Source organism: Acanthochromis polyacanthus, chromosome 6, assembly GCF_021347895.1.
Source record: "Acanthochromis polyacanthus isolate Apoly-LR-REF ecotype Palm Island chromosome 6, KAUST_Apoly_ChrSc, whole genome shotgun sequence".
NCBI classification, from domain to species: domain Eukaryota; kingdom Metazoa; phylum Chordata; class Actinopteri; family Pomacentridae; genus Acanthochromis; species Acanthochromis polyacanthus.
Genome location: NC_067118.1, coordinates 1,965,439 through 1,988,015, shown reverse-complemented (window position 1 = coordinate 1,988,015; position 22,577 = coordinate 1,965,439). Strand labels below are relative to the sequence as shown.

Sequence of the window (22,577 nt, the reverse complement as noted above, 5' to 3'; positions counted from 1 at the left end):
TCTGTTTGTATGAAAAGTGCTATATAAATAAAGTTTGATTGAGCTAAAATAACAAAGGAGTGGCTTCAGAACAACTGTGTGACCGTTCTTGACTGGCCCAGCCAGAGCCCTGACCTAAACCCAATTGAGCATCTCTGGAGAGACCTCAGAATGTCTGTCCACCAACGTTCACCATCCAACCTGACAGAACTGGAGAGTATCTGCAAGGAATAATGGCAGAGGATCCCCAAATCCAGGTGTGAAAGACTTGTTGCGTCATTCCCAAGAAGACTCATGGCTGTACGAGCTGAAAAGGGTGCTTCTACTCAATACTGAGCACAGGGTCTGAATACTTCTGACCATGTGATATTTCAGTTTTTCTTTTTTAATACATTTGCAAAAAATTCGACATTTCTGTTTTTTTCTGTCAAGATGGGGTGCTGAGTGTACATTAATGAGAAATAAAATGAACTTTTTTGATTTTGGCAAATGGCTGCAATGACACAGAGTGAAAAATTTCAAGGGGTCTGAATACTTTCCGTACCCACTGTACATGTGTGAAATATTGCACTGAGAGTCAGTCTGAGGTCTTCAAGAGCAATTTCTTTTAATACACTCACAGCCATAATACTGAACAAATCCTTAGAAAGCCAGTAAAAACTTCAAATTGATTGGCTCCCTATGAATAAGAAAAATGAATATTGGTCCATTTTGGTAGAAGTGAGTGTCTTTTGTTAGTTTTTCTTGTCAAAAAATGTTATTTGTATTTGTTTGTCTGTCTAATGAAGCCTCACCTTTTATTCAAGAAAAAAAACATTTTTCCACAAATATTTCATGATATTTGAGATTGTGTAGAAATTTTAAGGCTGTCTGAACACTTTTTTCCATCACTGTAGTTGTCAATCTAACTTTTCACCATTTTTTCTGCTTCTAACATGAACTTTGAGGACAAAATGCTGACTTGCTGCCTGATACATGCAGCCCAGCAACAATAAGAGCCATGATGAACACAGTGCTATTCCCTTCTGCTGTCACTGGTCAGAACGGTACGTCTGATTGGTGTATTTGTGCCATCGTTGCACTACTGATCAATTAATAGAACAACTTAAGCAAATTAGTGGATTAAGTATAAATAAAGTCGCCCTTACTTTCACTGTTTCTGGTCTTTACAAACAAACCCAAACTGACCAAACACACAGATTCCACTCAGGACTCCTGTTTTTTAGCGTTTTATTGAGTAAAAAAATCTTATGTAGGCTGCTATAACAAGTACACAAACATAAAAAACAGCAATATTTTTCTCTAACAATACAAATAAAGTATAAAAATAGCAAAGAATCTGTTCTCTTGAAATGCTTTTGAACTTGAGATTCATAAAAAGGTCAATAAAAGCAGAAGATGTGATTCTGAAAACAGCACAAAAAGCTTATAGTGAAAACAGAGTCCTCATTCACACGCAAACCTACAAAAACACACTCAGAAATAACACGAGATATCAAAACCTACTGATTAATGTGAGCTATATCGTACTAAAACATCACACATTTCAGTTAAAACACACTATCATAGAAATCCAATATAAAAAGCAGTTACAGAAAGTTTTTTTTTTTAAATTTTCAAGCAAAACATTCAACAGGTTCAGCAGTTTTAATGAAGCATGTAAACACTTACTTTTTGGTTTTTTTAAAGGACTTGAAAATCAAATAAGAAAAAGGTTCCTGGTGGCATTTTAAAGGTCTCTGAAGCACCATAGAAGAGTTTTCTTTAACTGAACCGCTCATTTAAACATCAAAATAAAACAGCTTTTGTGCATTTTGTGTTAAAAAAAAGTAGTTCTGTAAACTTTCTATTGATACAGTACACAAAACACAAAGATCCAGTGATAAAGAGGAGCTATTTGTACGCAGACAGGGCCAACGGGAGCAGACGGCTACAGTAAGTATTCACAGGAGCTCTGAGGTAATGAACTTTTACATTTGGTGACAGCCAACAGCGGAAAAACAAAAAAAAAACGGATCGATTTTACATCATAATGTGGAAACTTTAGTGTTTTAACAGCAGTATGAGCCTATCATGGTGTAAATACATTCTTTTTATTCTGGCATAGTGAGATACGGTTCATGTTATTACGGTATAACTCGCAGAAAGAATGGATAAAATGAGGAAAACTGGTGATTTAAATGGTCTGATTTGGTGTTCTGCTCTGTGTTTGGGTTGAGATTCTGCCGCCATTGATCATGATGGATGTTTATTTGGACAAGTTTTGTGTCCATGAAGCCTTTAAATGAAGCTATTTTTCTATTTGTCTGTTCTCTGAACCAAACAGCACCTTATAACGAGTATTATAATGATACACAGAATGAATAAATTGAGAAAACTGGTGATTTAAATGGTCTGATTGGACATTTTGCCTCATGTTTGGGTTGAGATTCTGCCGTTACTGCGTCCACTGATCCTTTAAATGATGCTATTTGTGTATTTATCTGTTCTCTGAACCATATTTCCTCACATTTCACATGACAGTTTAAGTTTTATTGTGTTATTGTGTTTTTGTTGTTGTGGGCCATTTTGTGTCCTGTTTTTGCTGTTTTTTAATTGTTCTGAGTCTATTTGTGTCTTGTTTTGGTTGCTTTTTTGTTGCTTCGTATCTTGTTTTTGCTGTTGTGGGTCATTTTGTGTCTTGTTTTGGTTGTTGTTTTGGGTAATTTTGTGTCCTGTTTTTGTTGTTTTGGGTAATTTTGTGTCTTGTTTTTGTTGTTCTGAGTAATTTTGTGTCTTGTTTTTGTTGTTTTGAGTAATTTTGTGTCCTGTTTTTGTTGTTTTTGGGTAATTTTGTGTCCTGTTTTTGTTGTTTTGGGTCATTTTGTGTCCTGTTTTTGTTGTTCTGGGTAATTTTGTGTCCTGTTTTTGTTGTTTTTGGGTAATTTTGTGTCCTGTTTTTGTTGTTTTGGGTCATTTTGTGTCCTGTTTTTGTTGTTTTTGGGTAATTTTGTGTCCTGTTTTTGTTGTTTTGGGTCATTTTGTGTCCTGTTTTTGTTGTTTTTGGGTCATTTTGTGTCCTGTTTTTGTTGTTTTGGGTCATTTTGTGTCCTGTTTTTGTTGTTTTTGGGTCATTTTGTGTCCTGTTTTTGTTGTTTTGAGTAATTTTGTGTCTTGTTTTTGGGTAATTTTGTGTCCTGTTTTTGTTGTTTTTGGGTAATTCTGTGTCCTGTTTTTGTTGTTTTGGGTCATTTTGTGTCCTGTTTTTGTTGTTTTGGGTCATTTGTGTCATGTTTTGGTTGTTGTTTTGGGTCATTTTGTGTCCTGTTTTTGTTGTTTTGGGTAATTTTGTGTCTTGTTTTTGGGTCATTTTGTGTCTTGTTTTTGTTGTTTTTGGGTCATTTTGTGTCCTGTTTTTGTTGTTTTGGGTCATTTTGTGTCTTGTTTTTGTTGTTTTTGGGTCATTTTGTGTCCTGTTTTTGTTGTTTTGGGTCATTTTGTGTCTTGTTTTTGGGTCATTTTGTGTCTTGTTTTTGTTGTTTTTGGGTCATTTTGTGTCCTGTTTTTGTTGTTTTTGGGTCATTTTGTGTCCTGTTTTTGTTGTTTTGGGTCATTTTGTGTCCTGTTTTTGTTGTTTTTGGGTAATTTTGTGTCCGGTTTTTGTTGTTTTGGGTCATTTTGTGTCCTGTTTTTGTTGTTTTTGGGTAATTTTGTGTCCTGTTTTTGTTGTTTTGACTAATTTTGTGTCTTGTTTTTGTTGTCTTTGGGTAATTTTGTGTCCTGTTTTTGTTGTTTTGACTAATTTTGTGTCTTGTTTTTGTTGTTTTTGGGTCATTTTGTGTCCTGTTTTTGTTGTTTTGGGTCATTTTGTGTCCTGTTTTTGTTGTTTTTGGGTCATTTTGTGTCCTGTTTTTGTTGTTTTGAGTAATTTTGTGTCTTGTTTTTGTTGTTTTTGGGTAATTTTGTGTCCTGTTTTTGTTGTTTTTGGGTCATTTTGTGTCCTGTTTTTGTTGTTTTGGGTCATTTGTGTCATGTTTTGGTTGTTGTTTTGGGTAATTTTGTGTCCTGTTTTTGTTGTTTTGAGTAATTTTGTGTCTTGTTTTTGTTGTTTTTGGGTCATTTTGTGTCCTGTTTTTGTTGTTTTGGGTCATTTGTGTCATGTTTTGGTTGTTGTTTTGGGTCATTTTGTGTCCTGTTTTTGTTGTTTTGGGTAATTTTGTGTCTTGTTTTTGGGTCATTTTGTGTCTTGTTTTTGTTGTTTTTGGGTCATTTTGTGTCCTGTTTTTGTTGTTTTGGGTCATTTTGTGTCTTGTTTTTGTTGTTTTTGGGTCATTTTGTGTCCTGTTTTTGTTGTTTTGGGTCATTTTGTGTCTTGTTTTTGGGTCATTTTGTGTCTTGTTTTTGTTGTTTTTGGGTCATTTTGTGTCCTGTTTTTGTTGTTTTTGGGTCATTTTGTGTCCTGTTTTTGTTGTTTTGGGTCATTTTGTGTCCTGTTTTTGTTGTTTTTGGGTAATTTTGTGTCCGGTTTTTGTTGTTTTGGGTCATTTTGTGTCCTGTTTTTGTTGTTTTTGGGTAATTTTGTGTCCTGTTTTTGTTGTTTTGACTAATTTTGTGTCTTGTTTTTGTTGTCTTTGGGTAATTTTGTGTCCTGTTTTTGTTGTTTTGACTAATTTTGTGTCTTGTTTTTGTTGTTTTTGGGTCATTTTGTGTCCTGTTTTTGTTGGTTTTGGGTAATTTTGTGTCCGGTTTTTGTTGTTTTGGGTCATTTTGTGTCCTGTTTTTGTTATTTTGGATTATTTTGTGTCCTGTTTTTGTTGTTTTGACTAATTTTGTGTCTTGTTTTTGTTGTCTTTGGGTAATTTTGTGTCCTGTTTTTGTTGTTTTGAGTAATTTTGTCTTGTTTTTGTTGTTTTGAGTAATTTTGTGTCTTGTTTTTGTTGTTCTGTATTATTCTGTGTCTTGTTTTTGTTGTTTGGCATGATAAAATGTTTTATAACAATAAAAGTTGCTTGTGTCACAATAGAAATATGGAAAAACATCTGGTTTTAACGATAAACTTTCCACATTATAACTTTAAACTGATCTGTTTTTTGTCTATTTCTGCTTCTGCTTTTCGTACGACAGCATTTAAAGTCTTCCAGTTACCAAAAATATCATAAAAACAAAGATATCTCAAAGGACTGCGTTTAGAGTTTGGCACCAAAATAAAGTGTTTTAGCAGAAAGTTCTGTAAATATTTGATCTTATCTTTCAGATGCTATTTATTTACTGAGAAGGACTAAAACAGTATTTTTTGGAACATTAAAAGTCAGTTATTCAGGCTTCCAGGAGAAGATAGACCATAATTATACCTGAACTGGTTGAACACAGCTCAACCAGCGTCACTGAGATCATTTTCTTTCAATCTTCTCATCAAAATTTCTCTTTTTTCAATCTTAAAAGTAGTCAGTGCTCCTTTACACCAATATTCAGTGTTTTCCAAAGATTTTTTTTGTCTTTCTCGAACAGAAACGGCTGTAAAACCACAAACTCAGTCCTGGAGTGGCGCTAACTTCTGTCCAGCTGTGTGGAGACGACAGTAAAAACCAGAAAGCATCGACAGCGGGATTCATTTCTATCCTCAGCTGGTTGACAAACCATAAATTCAGCATCTCTCCGTTTTTGCATTGGCTTGTTTCAAGTATTTGTACGTAGCTATCAGGGACACACACTATCTACACAAAAAATAGAATCTTTAATAAAAACAAGTTTTTTCTCTCTTTTTAAAAAATAAAAACTAAGCTATTTCGCTTATAAAAAAGTAAAAATCCTGTCAGTTAAAGTCCTGTGTCGTATTTCCAGTGTTGCTCCACTGATCGAGGCTTTTCTTTCGTCGGTTTTCTCAAAGAATCCAGCGTTTTCTTTCTAAATCAAACTCAAATCCAGCCTTTTGTACTAAAATTCCAGCCTCTTATAGCACCACTGTTGATTTTTCTCAGTTAAAACGAAGATAAACTCAAGTGTTTGAAATGTTTTATCTCAGAATCTGGAGCAAAAACCAAAAACCCAACATCAAGTTTTGACTTTTCTAGATCGATCGATCGATGAAACCCAAGGATTTCAGTCGCAGTTCGACGTCAGCGGACTTTGGTGTTTCGCTGCTCGTTTTAATCATCGCTTTAGCAACCGAATGTTAGAAAAGCCAATAAAAGCTCTGTTTTCTGCAGCTACTAGCTGGTGTCAGCTTTAAAACCTTAAAACCTTCTGAGGGCTTTAAAAGGAGAAGTAAATCAGTCTTAATGTTGAAGTGAAGCTGCTGGTTTCCCCTCCAGACTGTGTGATGGATGATAGAACAGTGAGAAGCAGCTACCTTCCCTCTACGTGTGTTAGTGTGTGTTTAAGCTGCAGTGCATTTTTTTTTACCACAATCCAGGAACTAACAGCTACTTTCACTGATTTTTTTTTTTGGCTTTTTGCTGCCAAAGTTGGAGAAACGTTGCAGCTCCCGACTAAACCTGCAGCCGGCATCGTCTATTCGCAGGCGAAGTAGTCTTTGAGCGGCGCGAACAGATGCCTGATGACGGGGACGCTCCAGGACCGGCCCAGCAGCTTCTGCCTGGCAACGCGACCCATGTTGGACACGTCGGTGTAGTGAACCGGGAAGCCGAAGATCCTGCAGAAAGGGATGAAAATCACAGTGCTAAAGAGCTAAAACACAAAGATCTGGATGCTAATGTTGCACTAAATTCCCCAAAGCAAGCAGAAGTTATGAGTTTTAAAACTCTAAAACCTGCTGACTTGTTGCCTTTTTTTGCTTTTAAAATAACCGAACACCATTTAGTAGAGCCAGAAAAAAGAACTCTCAGATTTCCAACAGTCATTGAACTAATTATTTCATATTTTTAGTTTCATCAGACAAAAACAACCAAATCTAAGCTAAAAAATGGAGATATTTCTTCAAAATCACTTTTGTTCTACACGTCTCATTACAGAAAAGAAAAGATCTGATTTTGTACAAAAACTAAAGATTTAAACTCATATGTGGCACTAAACTTCTTGACGGCTCCAAATCAAGCAGAAGTTCTGAGTTTTAAAACTTAAAAACCTGCTGACGGGTTTGACAAGAATATTACTGAAAAAGAAAAAAGGCAATGTAGCACCATTTACCAGAGCCAGAACAAAGAAGAAGCCCGTCAAATTTTCAACTCTCCAACAGTCCCTGAACTAATCATGAGCGGCTTTTGGATTTGTTGTTGAAAATGAACAAATCTAGAAACGACTCGAAAATACAAAAACACTACAAGATGCAAAAATGACACAAAAAGACATAAAATTACATGAAAATTTGCAAAAGTTAAATGAAAAGATGCAATAATGACACTAAAAGATGAAAAGTTACACGAAAAGACGCAATAATGACACTAAAAGATGCAAAAGTTACACAAAAAACACAATAATGACACTAAAAGATGCAAAAATGACACTAAAAATACAAAAGTTAAGCAAAAAGATGCCATAATGACTCAAAAAGACACAAAAATGACACTAAAGTACAAAAATTACACTGCAAGATGCAAAAATGACACTGAAAGACAAAATGACACTAGAAGGTGCAAAAATGACACTAAAATAAAGAAAAGTGACATGAAAAGGCATAAAAAGTACATGAAAAGATGCAAAAATGGCACTAAAAGATGCAAAAGTTAAACAAAAGATGCAAAAAATGACACTAAAACACAAACAAGACGACATGGTCATCAATATCCCCCGCCACATGTGATGTCTGAGTCTATATCCAAAATAGTGATCAAGGGCCATAACTCTGTTAAATATTATCGCACAGGTCCCATTTTCGAACTAAATCAAGGTGTCCATGGTGTGAAGCTACACACTAAATTTCGTAATCCTAGCTGTAATAGTTTCCGAGAAAAGCTGTCCCCTTCATCTCGGACGGACAGACGGACGGAAGCACGGACGAACGGACGGACGGAGGCCAAACCTATATCCCCCTTTCCCCTTCGTGGTGGAGGGGGATAAAAAAAATACACTGCAAGATGAAAATATGACACAAAAAGACATAAATGACACTAAAAGATATAAAAATGACACAAAAAGATATAAAAATTACATGAAAAGATGCAAAAGTTAAATGAAAAGATGCAATAATGACACAAAAACATACAAAAATGACATTAAATGACAAAAAATGACACAAAGATGCAAAAGAGATGCAGAAATGCCACGCAAAGACAAAAATGACACAAAAAGCCACAGCAATGACTGTCACCTCTCCAGCTCCGTGCACCACAGGATGTCCTCCTTCCCGTTCATCAGGACTGGAAAGTGCTGGTCCTTCCCCTGTTTGATGGAGTTGGCTCGAGTGGTGATGGTACGAACCTTCCCGAACTGTCAAACAACAAAGGCACCGTCAGACAAATGCAACCAAAAGGCCACGTTCTGCCAGAAGAATCTGCTTCGCTCAGTGACCTTTGCCACTCTGCCGTGGTCCAGACAGTCCTGCAGCTCCAGCTTGTCTGTCCCCGAAGCACACAGAGGCCTGAAACAAGGAGGCGTTGTCGTATTTAGTCCTTCACACTGCCCATATCCGCTAGAAGTTTCCACACAGAACACAAGTTTGGGTTGTCGTGCAGATTCCAGAGCAGACTTTAGCCTCAGATGCTGCGGTGTTTGTCGGCGTCTGCCTACCTGTTCATCCCCGGCAGGTTCCCCCAGAAGTAACGAGCTCGGTGGGCGGCGGAAACCTCGATGGCGTCGATCATCACCGGGTTACACTGAAGAAACACCTCAGCGGTTATCAGAAGCTCAAATATGCAACAACATAGTCACTTTCCGCTTTTTAGTTTCTCATTCACACAAAAAAAAATGAAGGAAGTCGGTGGCAGAGGGTAAATTCAAACTTGAATCGACAGTTTCTTTGTTGCTTAGCTGCTTAAACGTAGAAAGGTTTGTTCAGTTGGGTCCAAAGTACGACATCCTCGGCCTACGGTGTTTCATGGTTATGTTGCCATCTCACATAAATTTATTAAGGAGGTCTTGTTCCATCATTCATATCATTTGCAACATTAAAACAATCTACGTGTGGGAACCAGCTGGGAAGTAGAGCGGATGAATACGTCATCATGCGGCACTATACGGAGAAGACGGCTTTGCCTACATTCACTGGTTATACACCACAATGGATTGTGAAGAAACAGAATTCCAACGTAAATTTACCTTATGCTGAAATGTTGAGAAATACCCTGCTAACAGTAGTTGTCTCCAGCTGATAATCTGCCTCCACTCACCTCCAGGAACCGTGAGATGTCCCTCTTGTCGCTGACTCCCATGGCCACCACGTTCTCGAACATCCAGAAGAACGGCCGGTCCTCCCCTTCCTTGGGCTTGGCTTCGCTCAGCAGACGGTAGAACTCGAAGAACAGCCTCCCTGTGCCTTCTGAAGAAACAAAACACCACCAAAAGTCGAGAAAATCCCATTAATCAAAGCTGAAAACCAGATGAGCAAAGATAGCCGAGCCAAGAGTCGACGTTCATGGACCTACGTAGGGATTGAACCACTGATGTGGTGTGTATACTCTCTCATCTGGATGATTAGCTAAAGTCTTCCATCATGGGTGGAAAAGTCCAGCTTGTTGACATATTTATTAAATTACAACATGGCAAAAGGTTTAGTATGACTTTTTTAAACCAATGATGCCAAATCTGAGTATTAAGGCTGGAACTAAGGATTGTTTTCATCTGTCGGTTATTTTCACCATTAATCTGTTAGTTTTTTTGGTCAATAAAATAGCACAAAATTGCAAAAATGTCCATCAGTGCTTCCCCAAGATGACGTTTTGAAATGTTTCTCTAGAAGTAAATTTCTTATGGTTGATTGTAATCTACATAGGTAGTGATTCATCACACGGTTTTTACTAAATTCTTAAAAAATTGTACTAAAAATCCCCATTAAAATGAAGAGGAAGTCGGCTGGAAAATCACCAGAACCACTGATCTTTGGACTCCTGTAGCTCTGTCAGATTTTAGAGTGGAAATGTCAGTTAAGGTTTGAGCAAGTCACAACGATGTGAATATTATTCATCTAAATCTGTGTTTATATATCTGTTATGGTTTTAACGCAGTTGCAATTTAGAATTTGTGAATTTTTTTGAAAAACCTGCGTTTTTCTTGACCTACTGTAACTTTGACCTGAAACATTTTGTGGATAAAGTGCAGTTAACCTCGTCTCCTTCTCACAGTTTCTCCTCTACATGAACAGTTTCTACGTATAAATGTAGATATATTTGTCCTCTTCCTCCCAGTGTGAGTTTCATGGCTGTAGGATTTCTAGTTTTTTCATAAATCCCCTCAGAGCTCAGAGAGTGTCGACCCAAACTCTCATTGACTCCCATTATATCTGAGCTCTAAAAGCAGAAACGGGGAGTCTCTTTAAGCTGCCACCAAATCTGAAGAAAACAGAGCGGACATGAAAATATCGTTTGTTCGAGGGTCTAATCTTCAGTCTGCCTCCTCTGCTCACTGCAACCAACCAGACACTCACAGCTGATTGGCTGATTGAGACACTTTCAAAGTAAAAGCTCAGAGATGTTAAAAGCTGCTGATTCATGAAAGATGCTGACTTTTGGAAATAAAACGTACTTCCATAAATCCTGCCTTATATTACAATTAAAACAGACATATTAACCAGTAAAAGCTGCAAAACCTCTTCAGAAATTTTCTCCTTTAATTCAATATTGACTCTTTTGTGCCACAACAGTTAAAGCAGACTATTTTTACATGTTGTGTAAATGTGAGAAACAGCTTTGAGGTAAATATGAACCAATAATGACGTTAAAATAGCATCAGTTCTGAAGCTTCCTACCATAGAGGCCTTTTCTAGCGGGGTTGACGATGGACAGGTCGTTGCAGGGACTTCCTCCGATCACCAGGTCGAACGGACCCCACTCCTGGATCTGAGAGACAACAGCGCCACCTTGTGTTAGACGGAGGAGCAACAGCAGCAGCTCCAACAAACGGCTTTAGCATCTATAATGATAATATATTTCATGTTTTCAGTGATTTACAGGCCTCCTACAGGGATTACTAGGCAGAAATAACTTTTCAAAGCCAAACTTAATATTCTCAGATGGTTTGTTTTGTCCAAGAAAGTTTCAAATCTTTAAAAACGATTAAAAAATGTCTGAAGTCTGTGTCCCTCTGTTATGATTTTGCATTTTTCAGTGGTTATTCTGCATCTTCTAACAGCGATTTTGCAACTTTTTGTTGTAATTTCACGTCTTCTGTAGTTACTTTTTGTATTTTTCAGAGGTTATTTTAATTTAAAGAGTGATTTTGCAACTTTTTGTTGTAATTTTACTTCTTTTTGTAGCAATTTTGTATCTTTGTTGTCAGTTTTCATCTACTTTGACTTACTCTTGACATCTTTTAGTGGCAATTTTGCATCATTTAATGGTGATTTTGCAACTTTTTGGTGTAATTTCGCCTCTTGTTGCAGTTATTTTTTGTTTTTGTTCTGATTTTGCATCATTTAATGGTGATTTTGCAACTTTTTGTTGTAATTTTACTTCTTTTTGTAGCTATTTTGTGTCTTTGTTGTCAGTTTTCATCTACTTTGACTTATTCTTGACGTCTTTTTGTTGTGATTTTGCATCTGTTTGTGGTCATTTTGTATCCATCTGTTGTAATTTTGGATTTTTCAGTGGTTATTTTGCATCTTCTAATAGTGATTTTGGACTTTTTGTTGTAATTTCACCAGTTTTTGCAGTGATTTTCTGTCTTTCTTGTCAGTTTTCAGCTTCTGGGTTGTGATTTTGCATCTCGGTGGTGATCTTGTTCCACTGAATATAGATTTTGTGGGTTTTTACTGTAATTTCACCTCTTCCTGTAGTTTATTTTGTGTTTCTGTTGTGATGTTTTATCGTTTTGTTGGGATTTTTCATCTTTATGTGGTGATTTTGAATCCCTCTGTTGGGATTTTGCATCTTTTAATAGTGATTTGGTGACTTTTTGTGGTTATTTTGTGTTTTGTTGTGCTTTTGCACCTTTTAATTGTGATTTTACAAGCTCTTATTGTAATTTCACCTCTTTTTGTGGTAATTTTGTGTTTTTCTTGTGATTTTTCCCAGGAAGAGGACTTCTCCGTCTTACGTTTTTCTTGGTGATGTTCCTGACGTCGTGGACGTACTGGATCTTTCCTTCATGTCTGACGACGCCCACAGAGATGGAGTCCTCACACACCTCTGACGCCACGTACTGGTCCACCTTGAAGCCCAGGTCCTTCAGAACCAGGTATCCTGAGAGAGGAACATGGAAACAGAACATTAGTCCAGGTTTATTCCCTATCTGACCGTCACTGTTTCTGAACTCGTCCTCACCGGTGGCGATGCCGTCGAACAGGGAGAGGACTCTGATTGGCCGTCGCTGCTCTGCAGGGACTGCTGGGTAAATCTTTGGTTTCTCCTGGAACAGAAACACAGTCACATTTTAGGATTATTCAGGTTTATTGGCGTTATTCTAACATGTGGTTGTTAAAAAGAAACTCCAGCTTCTTTCTTTCATCAACAGAAATATTCTAAAACAGTGAGTTATTAGGAACTTTCTCTTTCACTTTGTGATGCTTTTTTTCCACAAGATCAAATTGGAAAATTAAGAAAAAGTCCATTTTTTGCAGTGGTGCTGTTACATAATGCAGATCTGTTTATTTTATTAGCAACATGCTGTGAAATATGATAGAACATCTTTACATGTGTTCATATTCTGAATCCCAAATCTTATGACATTATTTACATGTTGATTCTAATTTTAAACAGAAATTGAACTGTCATTTTTTCTTTTTTTAATCATTTATGATAGAACGTGCTTTTAGTTCTCCCTCCTGCTAGCCACCTTAGTGCTGTTTTCTGAAGGACTTCACTTTCTGTTGCACTGAAAAATGAGTCAACAGGAAAGAAAAAGGCCAAATGCAAAATAAAAAAGCGTCTAAAAGCCCAGCAGGCCGCTGCTCGTTGTTTTCCTCATGATGTGCACACATTTAAAAGTTCTCCAGAAATCAAAGTGAAAACGTTTTTGCTCTGATTTTGCACTTTTTAGTTGTTGTTTTATGAGTTTTTGTTCTAGTTCCATCCCCTTTTCTCATTATTTTGTGTTTTTGCTGTGGTTTTGCATCTTTTTGTGATGACTTTATATCTTCATGTGTTAATTTTGTGTTCCTCTGTTGTGTTTTTATGACTTGTTGTAACTACATCTCTTTTGTAGTGATTTTGTATCTTTATGTAGGTATTTTGTGTTTGTGTTGTGATTTTTCATCTTTTAAAAGTGATTTTTGTGACTTTTTGTTGTAATTTCAACTCTTCTTGTAATTACTTTGTGTTTTTGTTGTGATATTTTATCGGAAGAGAGTTTTTCCTTTTTATATTCCACCTCATCAATAATTTGTAGAGGTTTGAACCATCTAGTATTTAACAATTCAAAGCAGAAACTGATGGATATTCATGTTTTTGCTCCCATTCTGCACACAGAGGTTGTTAAAAGTTCGTTTAATCTCTGTAGGACAGTGAAATGGACTCACAAACTCCTGTCCCTTGTCGTTGGCGAAGAACTCCTGCAGCTTGAGGCTCCAGTCGTGTCTCCGTTTGAGGACTCCGTACTGCAGCAGCGGCTGGCACATGTAGCAGCGCCACGGGTCCTGGTAGCGGGCGATGTTGGACGCCCCCGGATCCACCAGGATGTCCAGGCAGTCCACGCAGAAACACCTGCAGGAGGAGGAGGAGGTCAGGAGGAGGGAGGAGGGAGAGGTCTGGAGTTGGGGGTTAGTGCTCTGTGGAGGTCAGACCTGCAGCAGTTGGCGATTCCACACAGCAGAAGTTCTCGTCCTCCACAGCAGACGGTGCAGTAGGACTGGTAGCCGTCGTCGTCGTACATGTAGGATATCTCCAGGTAGACGTCCTGAAAACACAGAAACAAGAACTGAACTACACAAATTCACATGTCCAGAGAAAGAAAACATCGCCCCAGACGGATGAAGCGGGTTCAGTGTATCCACACTTTCAGCTCCCCAAAACCTGAACCCCAGTCAGAAGGTCATCAACCTGTGTACTGCTTTGTTCACATAGAAGGAGGCTTTAAATGCATCATGTGACTCTTTTTCTTCACTAAATAAATCCATCATGTGCAGCTGCTTCAGTCAACAGGTCGTTTTAAGATAACTTAAACCTTTATTAAACATTGCTGTGGGGACATTTACAGCATTAAAGCAGCAAAAATATTAGAATTGTTGCACAAAAATAAATAATAAATCAAAAATATGACCAAGTACTAGTTCTGGAAACAACTATTAGACTGTTTTTGATGAAACACAAACTAATGGAGAACAATGAGGGGAAAACAGTTAATCGTGTGTTAATTTACTTAACTCACTGCAGCTGCATTTTATAAAACCTAATATATTTAAACATGATATTGTATCAAAGTGAATAAATAATCAGTTTTATAACATAATAGAAAGAAATCAGGACCAGACATAAAAACATCTTCATGTGATTTTGTACTAAAAATGCAGATTAGTTTGATAGCAGCTGATCTGAAAGTCTGAGTTTCCAGTGCCAGGAAGGTTTAACCTGTTATATCTCCATGGTAACCGATGGTGTAGAGCTAGACCTGCATGGTAACTGATGCTGTAGTCCTAGATCTCCATGGTAACTGATGTTGAGGAGCTAGATCTCCATGGTAACTGATGCTGTAGAGTTAGATCTCCATGGTAACTGATGTTGAGGAGCTAGATCTCCATGGTAACTGATGCTGTGGCGCTAGATCTCCATGGTAACAGATGGTGTGGAGCTAACCTGGTTCTGTTCAGAGTTTGGTCTTCTTTTCATCAAATCGTTTCCTGACTATTCTTTCTGAGCATCCATATTCCCAGCTGAGGGAAAGTGTTTCATCTGTAAACCTGTTAAAATGTCGTTACAGCATCACATGTTGTATGCATCGTGTAGTCATGGTAACCTACACGTATTCAGCTGGTGGTGTAGAAATCCCATAAATGTGTTCATCACTTTGAACAAGCTGCAAATGCTTTGGTCCATCCATGAAATGATTCTATATTATTCTCTGCTGTTTCCTATATCATCAGCTGCTCATGTCATGTAGATCTAAATGTATTCTAACGGGTCTCTGTTGAATAGTCTCACCCTCCACCACATTTAATCATGAGTTCATCACATCAGTCTTTACATGAAAAATGATTGAACAAGTTGTCAGAATATGTCAGGATGTTTCTATACATTTCCTTTAGACTTTTTTTTCTAAATCTGTCCTGAATTGGTAAATTACTCTCAGGTGAATCTTGACTTTCTCTAAAAAGGGAAATGTGTGAAGGGTTAGAGTTTTCTGAAAGCGCTCAAAGATGGAGGAGAAGATCTTCATGATGTGGATGAGAATTTGTGTCCCAACAGACGGAACATCAGGAGGTGTAGGAAGACTGAACTGGAATTCCTGCAGCACTGCATGAACAGTTTTCCCTCAGGAGATTGTCCTCTGTTCACATTTCTACTGTTGTTTTGTTTTTTCTTTGTGCTGTGCAGCTCTGTTCTCCTTTCTGTACCACAATGACGTGGTCTGTCAACAGATTACAACACAAACAGTAGAAGTCTAAATGTGAATCTTGTCCAGTCTCTTACAATCAATCTCCCACATACACTGAGGTGTAACTTATCATTTTCAATAATGTCATCAAAACTTCAGCCATAGTTTCCATCAGAACATCCCTCCAGAGAACACTGTTAGAATGACAACATGACTGAACAAACAGACTGTTTTATCCACACAGTGACACCATTACTGCTCATTCTGATGCACTGACATGCTCACTGACAGATGTTTACTGTAGAGATGAACTGAGGATTCTGAGCAAGAGGCTGGCTTTTGCAGGTCATCCACAGTGTTTTGCTGTTTGTATGAATTGTTTTGAGAAATGCACTTCCTGTTTTGCAAATGATGAGGATGACTGGAGAAATGTACCAAAGCGACTGAGAGAAACTGCAGTGTGACCTGAACCTGATTTTTCAGCTCATTTCTTCCATGGTATTCTTCACTTTGTGCTCAGTGGAGGGGTTTTCCCAGGAAGAAGCTACCAGACGCTCTGTGTTAATAAACAGAAGCAGGAACGAAGCGTCTCAGGCTGGATGACTGGACTCTGACCCAGGAGGAAGAACCGGCAGCTCTTTACTGAGCTTCACTGAACCATCACAGCCCACATTTAATGGTTCAGAGCTTTAGTTTTGTTACTTCTACTTTATATTGTTCTGGTTTATGTTTACTAACATGCAGCGTTCTTCTTGGGAAAAGCCCTCTGCTGAGACAAAGCAGTTTTAGATCCAAATGCTGCTGAAGAAAAGGACATTTTGAAACTAAATGACTCAACTGGAGCCTAAAAGTGACTTTTTTCTGACTGTTTTTTGTCTTGAAGATTACTGGTTGGACGTGCTCCCATCTGGAGCATCTCCAGAGACAAGAATGAAAACTTTTCCAAGAGCTTATAGTAAGATGGATAGACGAGGAAATTAAAGCTATCCAGTAGCTCACATGTTGCATTCAAGCAGAATAAGGAAGATAAATTTCAAAATAAAGTGCAAAACACGCTGATGGAAGAAAAAAGTTGGAAAATCCTGCAACTAAAAAGACTATTAAAAAGTCAAAATACAAGAATGCAACCAAACACAGGCAAATAATCCACTTTTATTGCTTCATAATTGTATTTTTTTTCGTCTTTTCGGTCCTACTTTTGACAAATATTGAACATTTGTTGCATCGTTCAGTCCCATGTAGCGACGGTTTTCACCGTTTTTAGCTTGTGGCCCTTTAAAGAGCTCATATTCTGCACATTTACAGGTTTTAATGTGATTTTTGGGGCTCCGACAGCATGTTTACACGCTTTTAAGCTCCAAAAACAATATTATTTTACTAATTTTGTGCATTTTCTGCGGCACTTCCTCTCAGCTCCTGATAGACGAGGAAATTAAAGACATCTAGTGGCTCGCACACGTTGCATTTAAGCAAAATAAGGAAGAGAACGCGCAAAATAACGTGTAAATCCTGCTGGTAGAAGAGAAAAGGGGCAAAACTGTGCAACTAAAAAGTCAAAATGCAAAGTGCTTGGTTCCACGATTATTGGGTTTTATTGCACCAAAGAATGCAGATTTCTTATTTCTGGGTAATTTTGGATCTTTTATCAACAATTTTACAACTTTTTGGGTAATTTTTGCATCTTCTAGTGATGTTTTGCATCTGTTAGTGGTGTTTTTTTATCTTTTTGAGGCATTTTTGGCATGTTTTGTGGCATTTTTGCATTTTTTTATAATTTTTTTCTGATTTTAAAACTGAAAATTAAGCAAGAATCTCAAACTATCCCTGACGTTTAATCTGCTGACACATTTCTTGGTCAATCGATTAGTTGTTCAGTTTGTAAAAAGTCGAAAAATGGTGAAAACACCCAAAAGAATTCAGTTTACAGCCACAGAGGAGGAAATAGACCAGAAAATATTCACATTTAAGAATCTGCAATCAGAGAATTTAGACTTTTTTATGATTTTGTCGTCTTTCTCTGCTAAAAATCAGACGGAGATTATTTGTTTTTATTCCCAAAAGCTTCAAACTGCTGATAAAATGAGAACAAACAGGTTTATGTGTTTGACATGAAGCTTTACGACTTTAATCAAATATTAGCTTTAAACCAAATCAACGGCCGACGCGGTGCAGCTGTGGCTTTTATCATTTCTGGCTTCTGTTTAGAGACAATAAAAAATCTTTTCATCAAGCTTCTGAGGAGATTACAGGAGAATATTCAATATTATGGCTGTCGCTCCTCTTTACATTTGTGTTTATTAGGATAAAATTGGACATGGCTGTGAACTAAAAGCGTTTTTTTCTACCTTGCACGTTTGGCACAGGCCTCCTTCAAACAGCGGGTGGAAGGTTGCTGCTCTCATCTTTCCACAGGAGACGCAGAAATCTGCCAGAAAACAGAGAAATCAGCAACTGAAGAAGTCAAAAAATAACACACAGGGTTCATAATTCACTCATTAATCTGCATTTGTTTTACCTTCTATACTTCTTTTATTCTTCAGAACTTCATTCACCATTTGCTCTGAAAGAAAAACAGAAAAAGCTCGTATTTTCTCATTTATTAGCAGAATTTAAAGAACTGTTCTCCACTTTATGACTAGAAAATAACAAAAACACGTCATTTTAAAGTTTTATAACCTTAAAACATAAAATCCCTGCAAACATCAGCAGCTTCAGGGATTTAAAAAACACATTTCTGCAGCTAAAATGTGTAATTTTACAGTTATTACTTCAATTATATCACAAAATCATGAATTTCACTGCATTTGAAATGTAATTATTTAAATGGTGACATTTCATCAAAATTACTTCATGTGTTTCGGTGACAAAATGTGTAAAGCTGGTGTCATTTACTCTTCTTTGTGGCATTCTTGCAAACTTTAATGTAATTTTAATTTTTTTAATGTAATTTTTGCATCTTTTAGTTTGATTCTTGCATCTGTTTGGATATTTTTTGCATCTTTTTGTGGCATTTTTGTAATGTTTTGTGCCATTTTTGCATCTTTTTGTAGCATTTTTGTAATGTTTTGTGCCATTTTTGCATCTTTTGTGGCATTTTTGTAATGTTTTGTGCCATTTTTGCATCTTTTTATAGCATTTTTGTAATGTTTTGTGCCATTTTTGCATCTTTTTGTGGCATTTTTGTAATGTTTTGTGCCATTTTTGCATTTTTTTGTGGCATTTTTGTAATGTTTTGTGCCATTTTTGCATCTTTTTGTGGCATTTTTGTAATGTTTTGTGCCATTTTTGCATCTTTTTATAGCATTTTAGTAATGTTTTGTGCAATTTTTGCATCTTTTTGTAGCATTTTTGTAATGTTTTGTGCCATTTTTGCATCTTTTTGTGGCATTTTTGCAATGTTTTGTGCCATTTTTGCATCTTTTTGTGGCATTTTTGTAATGTTTTGTGCCATTTTTGCATCTTTTTGTAGCATTTTTGTAATGTTTTGTGCCATTTTTGCATCTTTTTGTGGCATTTTTGTAATGTTTTGTGCCATTTTTGCATCTTTTTGTGGCATTTTAGTAATGTTTTGTGCCATTTTTGCATCTTTTGTGGCATTTTTGTAATGTTTTGTGCCATTTTTGCATCTTTTTATAGCATTTTAGTAATGTTTTGTGCAATTTTTGCATCTTTTTGTAGCATTTTTGTAATGTTTTGTGCCATTTTTGCATCTTTTTGTGGCATTTTTGCAATGTTTTGTGCCATTTTTGCATCTTTTGTGGCATTTTTGTAATGTTTTGTGCCATTTTTGCATCTTTTTGTAGCATTTTTGTAATGTTTTGTGCCATTTTTGCATCTTTTTGTGGCATTTTTGTAATGTTTTGTGCCATTTTTGCATCTTTTTGTGGCATTTTTGTAATGTTTTGTGCCATTTTTGCATCTTTTTGTGGCATTTTTGTAATGTTTTGTGCCATTTTTGCATCTTTTTGTGGCATTTTTGTAATGTTTTGTGCCATTTTTGCATCTTTTTGTGGCATTTTTGTAATGTTTTGTGCCATTTTTGCATCTTTTTGTAGCATTTTAGTAATGTTTTGTGCCATTTTTGCATCTTTTTGTGGCATTTTGGAAAGGTTTTGTGCCATTTTTGCATCTTTTTGTGGCATTTTTGTAATGTTTTGTGCCATTTTTGCATCTTTTTGTGGCATTTTTGTAATGTTTTGTGCCATTTTTGCAATTTTGTGAACGCCAAAACCTGGGTTTGAAAAGCTTCTTTATCTTAAAAACAATCACCAGAACTAAACCATTCACCAGAACCAGAAATTGTTAAAAGAAAAAAAAAGCAAAACATAAAGAGATATTCCATACAAAGTTCAGGAACTACTTCTGTAATTGCCTTGAAAACAACCAAAATTAAGGCTAAAATCGTGATATTTTATCAAAATTACTTAAATTTACATGTTCAAAGATTCTGTGCAATTTCACTAAATGTGCAACATTATTATTTCCCTCCAGAGGAATCTGAACCAGTAAACTGTTTAAATAATTTAGATTCTATAAAAAAAATCATTCTGCTCAAATTCTCTTCAGTTCAACTGTGGAGCTTTTAGTGCCTCAGATTTGTGACAAAAATTCAATAATCAGCTGAATTGCAGAGACATTTTTGAATCTTTTAGTGTCATTTTTGCATATTGGTGGGTCATTATTGCATCATTTAGTGACATTTTTGCATCTTTTAGTGTCATTTTTGCATATTTTTGGGTCATTTTTGCATATTTTTGGGCAATTTTAGCATCATTTAGTGACATTTTTGCATCTTCTAGTGTCATTTTTGCATCTTTTAGTGTAATTTTTGCATATTTTTGGGCAATTTTTGCATCTTTCAGTGACACTTTTGCATCTTCTAGTGTCATTTTTGCAGCTTTTGGGGTCATTTTTGCATCTTTCAGTGACATTTTTGCATATTTTAGTGTCATTTTTGCAGCTTTTGGGGTCATTTTGCATCTTCTAGTGTCATTTTTGCAGCTTTTGGGGGTCATTTTTGCATCTTTTAGTGTCATTTTTGCGTCTTTTCCTGCTATTTTTGCCTCATTTTTGTGTCATTCTATGTGTGTCATACTGTCAGAAAACATTTCTGACTTCTCGCTCTTCCTTTGTGATTGTTGTGTTTCCATGGAACTGCAGGACTTTAAATTGGTGTGAAAATGAGCCACAGTGAGGAAAAATGAGCCAATGCTTAACATGAAGTAGAATGTCAGAGTGTGAGCGGTACCTCTGCTGCAGGACTCCTCCGGCGCCGCCTTGCTCTTACACAGACTCAATCTGGGCCTCTTTGGACTCGGGAAGTAGTCGGGTGGAGAGACATCGAGGACCAGAGGGTTGCTGTCTGCTCAGAGACGACCACAGGTTAGATTAAAGCTGGATTAGTGCTGCGTTTTACCGTGGTTCTGCTGCCCTGCTCACCGGCGCTGTACGTGGGTTTGAGGCCCTCCTCTCCTTTGGGCAGGAAGCCTCCGTTGGCCCAGTCCAGCATGGGTTTGACCTGGTCCTCTGGGTTGTCAGATTCACACGGAGGAAACGTCTTCTCTGCCCGGCTGCTGGCCATCTGGAGGACCGAGAACGACAGTCAGGATCTGGTTCTGTTTCTGTGCAGCGTTAAAACTTCTCTATCAGCATTTCTGTTATTGATATGTATGTTACTGTTATTTCCATCCAGAGGAATGTGGACAATTTAAACTAGAACTGCTCAAAATGACTCAAAATTATTCTGAAATATTTAAAATTAGTCCAAACTGACACAAAACATTGCCAGAAAATGCACAAATCTGTCCAAAATGACTAAAACTTGTCTAAAATGTTAGAAATCTTGTAGAAAAACATTCAAAATTAGTCCAAAATGCTTAAAAAATGTCTAAAATGACTCAGTCTGTCCGAAATAATGCAAAATGTGTACAAAATGACTCCAAACACTGTAAATTAGTCCATAAGGACCAAACTTTTCTCAAAATGACACAAAACATAACAAAATTTACTCAAAATCAATCCAAAACAGTCCTTGTTCAAAATAAAATCTGTAGAAAATGCGTCAAATCTTGTCAAAAACATTCAACATTCGTTCAAAACGACTAAAACTGATCCAAAATGCTTTAACAAATGTCTAAAAGGACTCAGTGTGTCCACAATAAAGCACTATTTGTTCAAAATGACAATAAATGATTCAAAAATTCTTAAAATGAGTCCATAATGGCTAAGTTTGCCCAAAATGACTCAAATCTTTTATAAAAAAACACATATTAGTCCAAAATGACTACAATTGTCACAAAATGGCACAAACCTTGTCAAAAATACTCAAAAATAGTCCAAAATGACTAAAACTTTACCAAAATAAATCAAAATCTTGTCAAAAGTGATACAAATTAATCCAAAATATCTAAAATGACAGAGTGTGTCTAAAACAATGCAAGATTAGTCAAAAATGTCTAAACTTTTGCCAAAATGACACAAATGTTGTCATAAAATACTCAAAATTATTCCAAAGTGACTCAAAATTTGTCTAAAATATCACAAATCTCATCAAAAGGTATTTCTAATTAGTCCAAAATCATTCAAATTTCCTCAAAATTACACAAATCTTGTTAAAAACTACTCATTTTATTCCAAAATGACAAAAATATTCTAAAAATTATCCAAAATCTTGTCAAACGTGACACAAAATCAGTCCAAAACGACACAAATCTTGTCAAAAATGGCATCAATTAGTTCAAAAATGATTTGAAATTTGTCCTGAAAGAATCTGTGTAATTCCTTTAACGTGTGTAACGTTTTCATTTCCCTCCAGAGGAATTTGGAGAGTCTGAACTGGTACTTTTAGTTTCTTTTTATTTCAATATCTCCTCCTTCTTTGCTGCTGTAACAATGCAAATTTCTCCACCATAGGCTTAATAAAAGATTATCGTATTACATCATCAGTTCATCAAAATGATTCTAAATGACTTCAGTAAATCAAGGCGCTGAGTTTTTACTACTTCCTGTCTGTTCTATCAGACGTTTGTTTCCTTTCTCACACC

General features: G+C 36.5%; 1 protein-coding gene across 3 annotated transcripts in view; it reads right to left on the bottom strand.

Annotated features, from left to right (window-relative positions):
* Positions 1-1,192: 1,192 nt before the first annotated feature.
* dnmt3bb.1 (DNA (cytosine-5-)-methyltransferase 3 beta, duplicate b.1) overlaps positions 1,193-22,577 on the bottom strand; it is a 141,139-nt gene continuing 119,754 nt past the window's right edge. For 2 of the 3 annotated variants that reach the window (XM_051950175.1, XM_051950174.1), the window contains exons 9-22: positions 20,974-21,115; positions 20,783-20,896; positions 18,050-18,094; positions 17,880-17,959; positions 13,787-13,899; positions 13,523-13,706; positions 12,330-12,414; positions 12,103-12,248; positions 10,817-10,907; positions 9,243-9,391; positions 8,644-8,729; positions 8,425-8,545; positions 8,225-8,343; positions 1,193-6,610 (exon numbers count right to left, since the gene is read on the bottom strand). In XM_051950175.1, coding sequence (XP_051806135.1) covers positions 6,469-6,610; positions 8,225-8,343; positions 8,425-8,545; positions 8,644-8,729; positions 9,243-9,391; positions 10,817-10,907; positions 12,103-12,248; positions 12,330-12,414; positions 13,523-13,706; positions 13,787-13,899; positions 17,880-17,959; positions 18,050-18,094; positions 20,783-20,896; positions 20,974-21,115 — 1,617 coding nt within the window. In that variant the 3' untranslated portion in view covers positions 1,193-6,468. The remainder of the gene's footprint in view (positions 6,611-8,224; positions 8,344-8,424; positions 8,546-8,643; positions 8,730-9,242; positions 9,392-10,816; positions 10,908-12,102; positions 12,249-12,329; positions 12,415-13,522; positions 13,707-13,786; positions 13,900-17,879; positions 17,960-18,049; positions 18,095-20,782; positions 20,897-20,973; positions 21,116-22,577) is intronic. The other variant, XM_051950176.1, reaches the window with a different exon arrangement.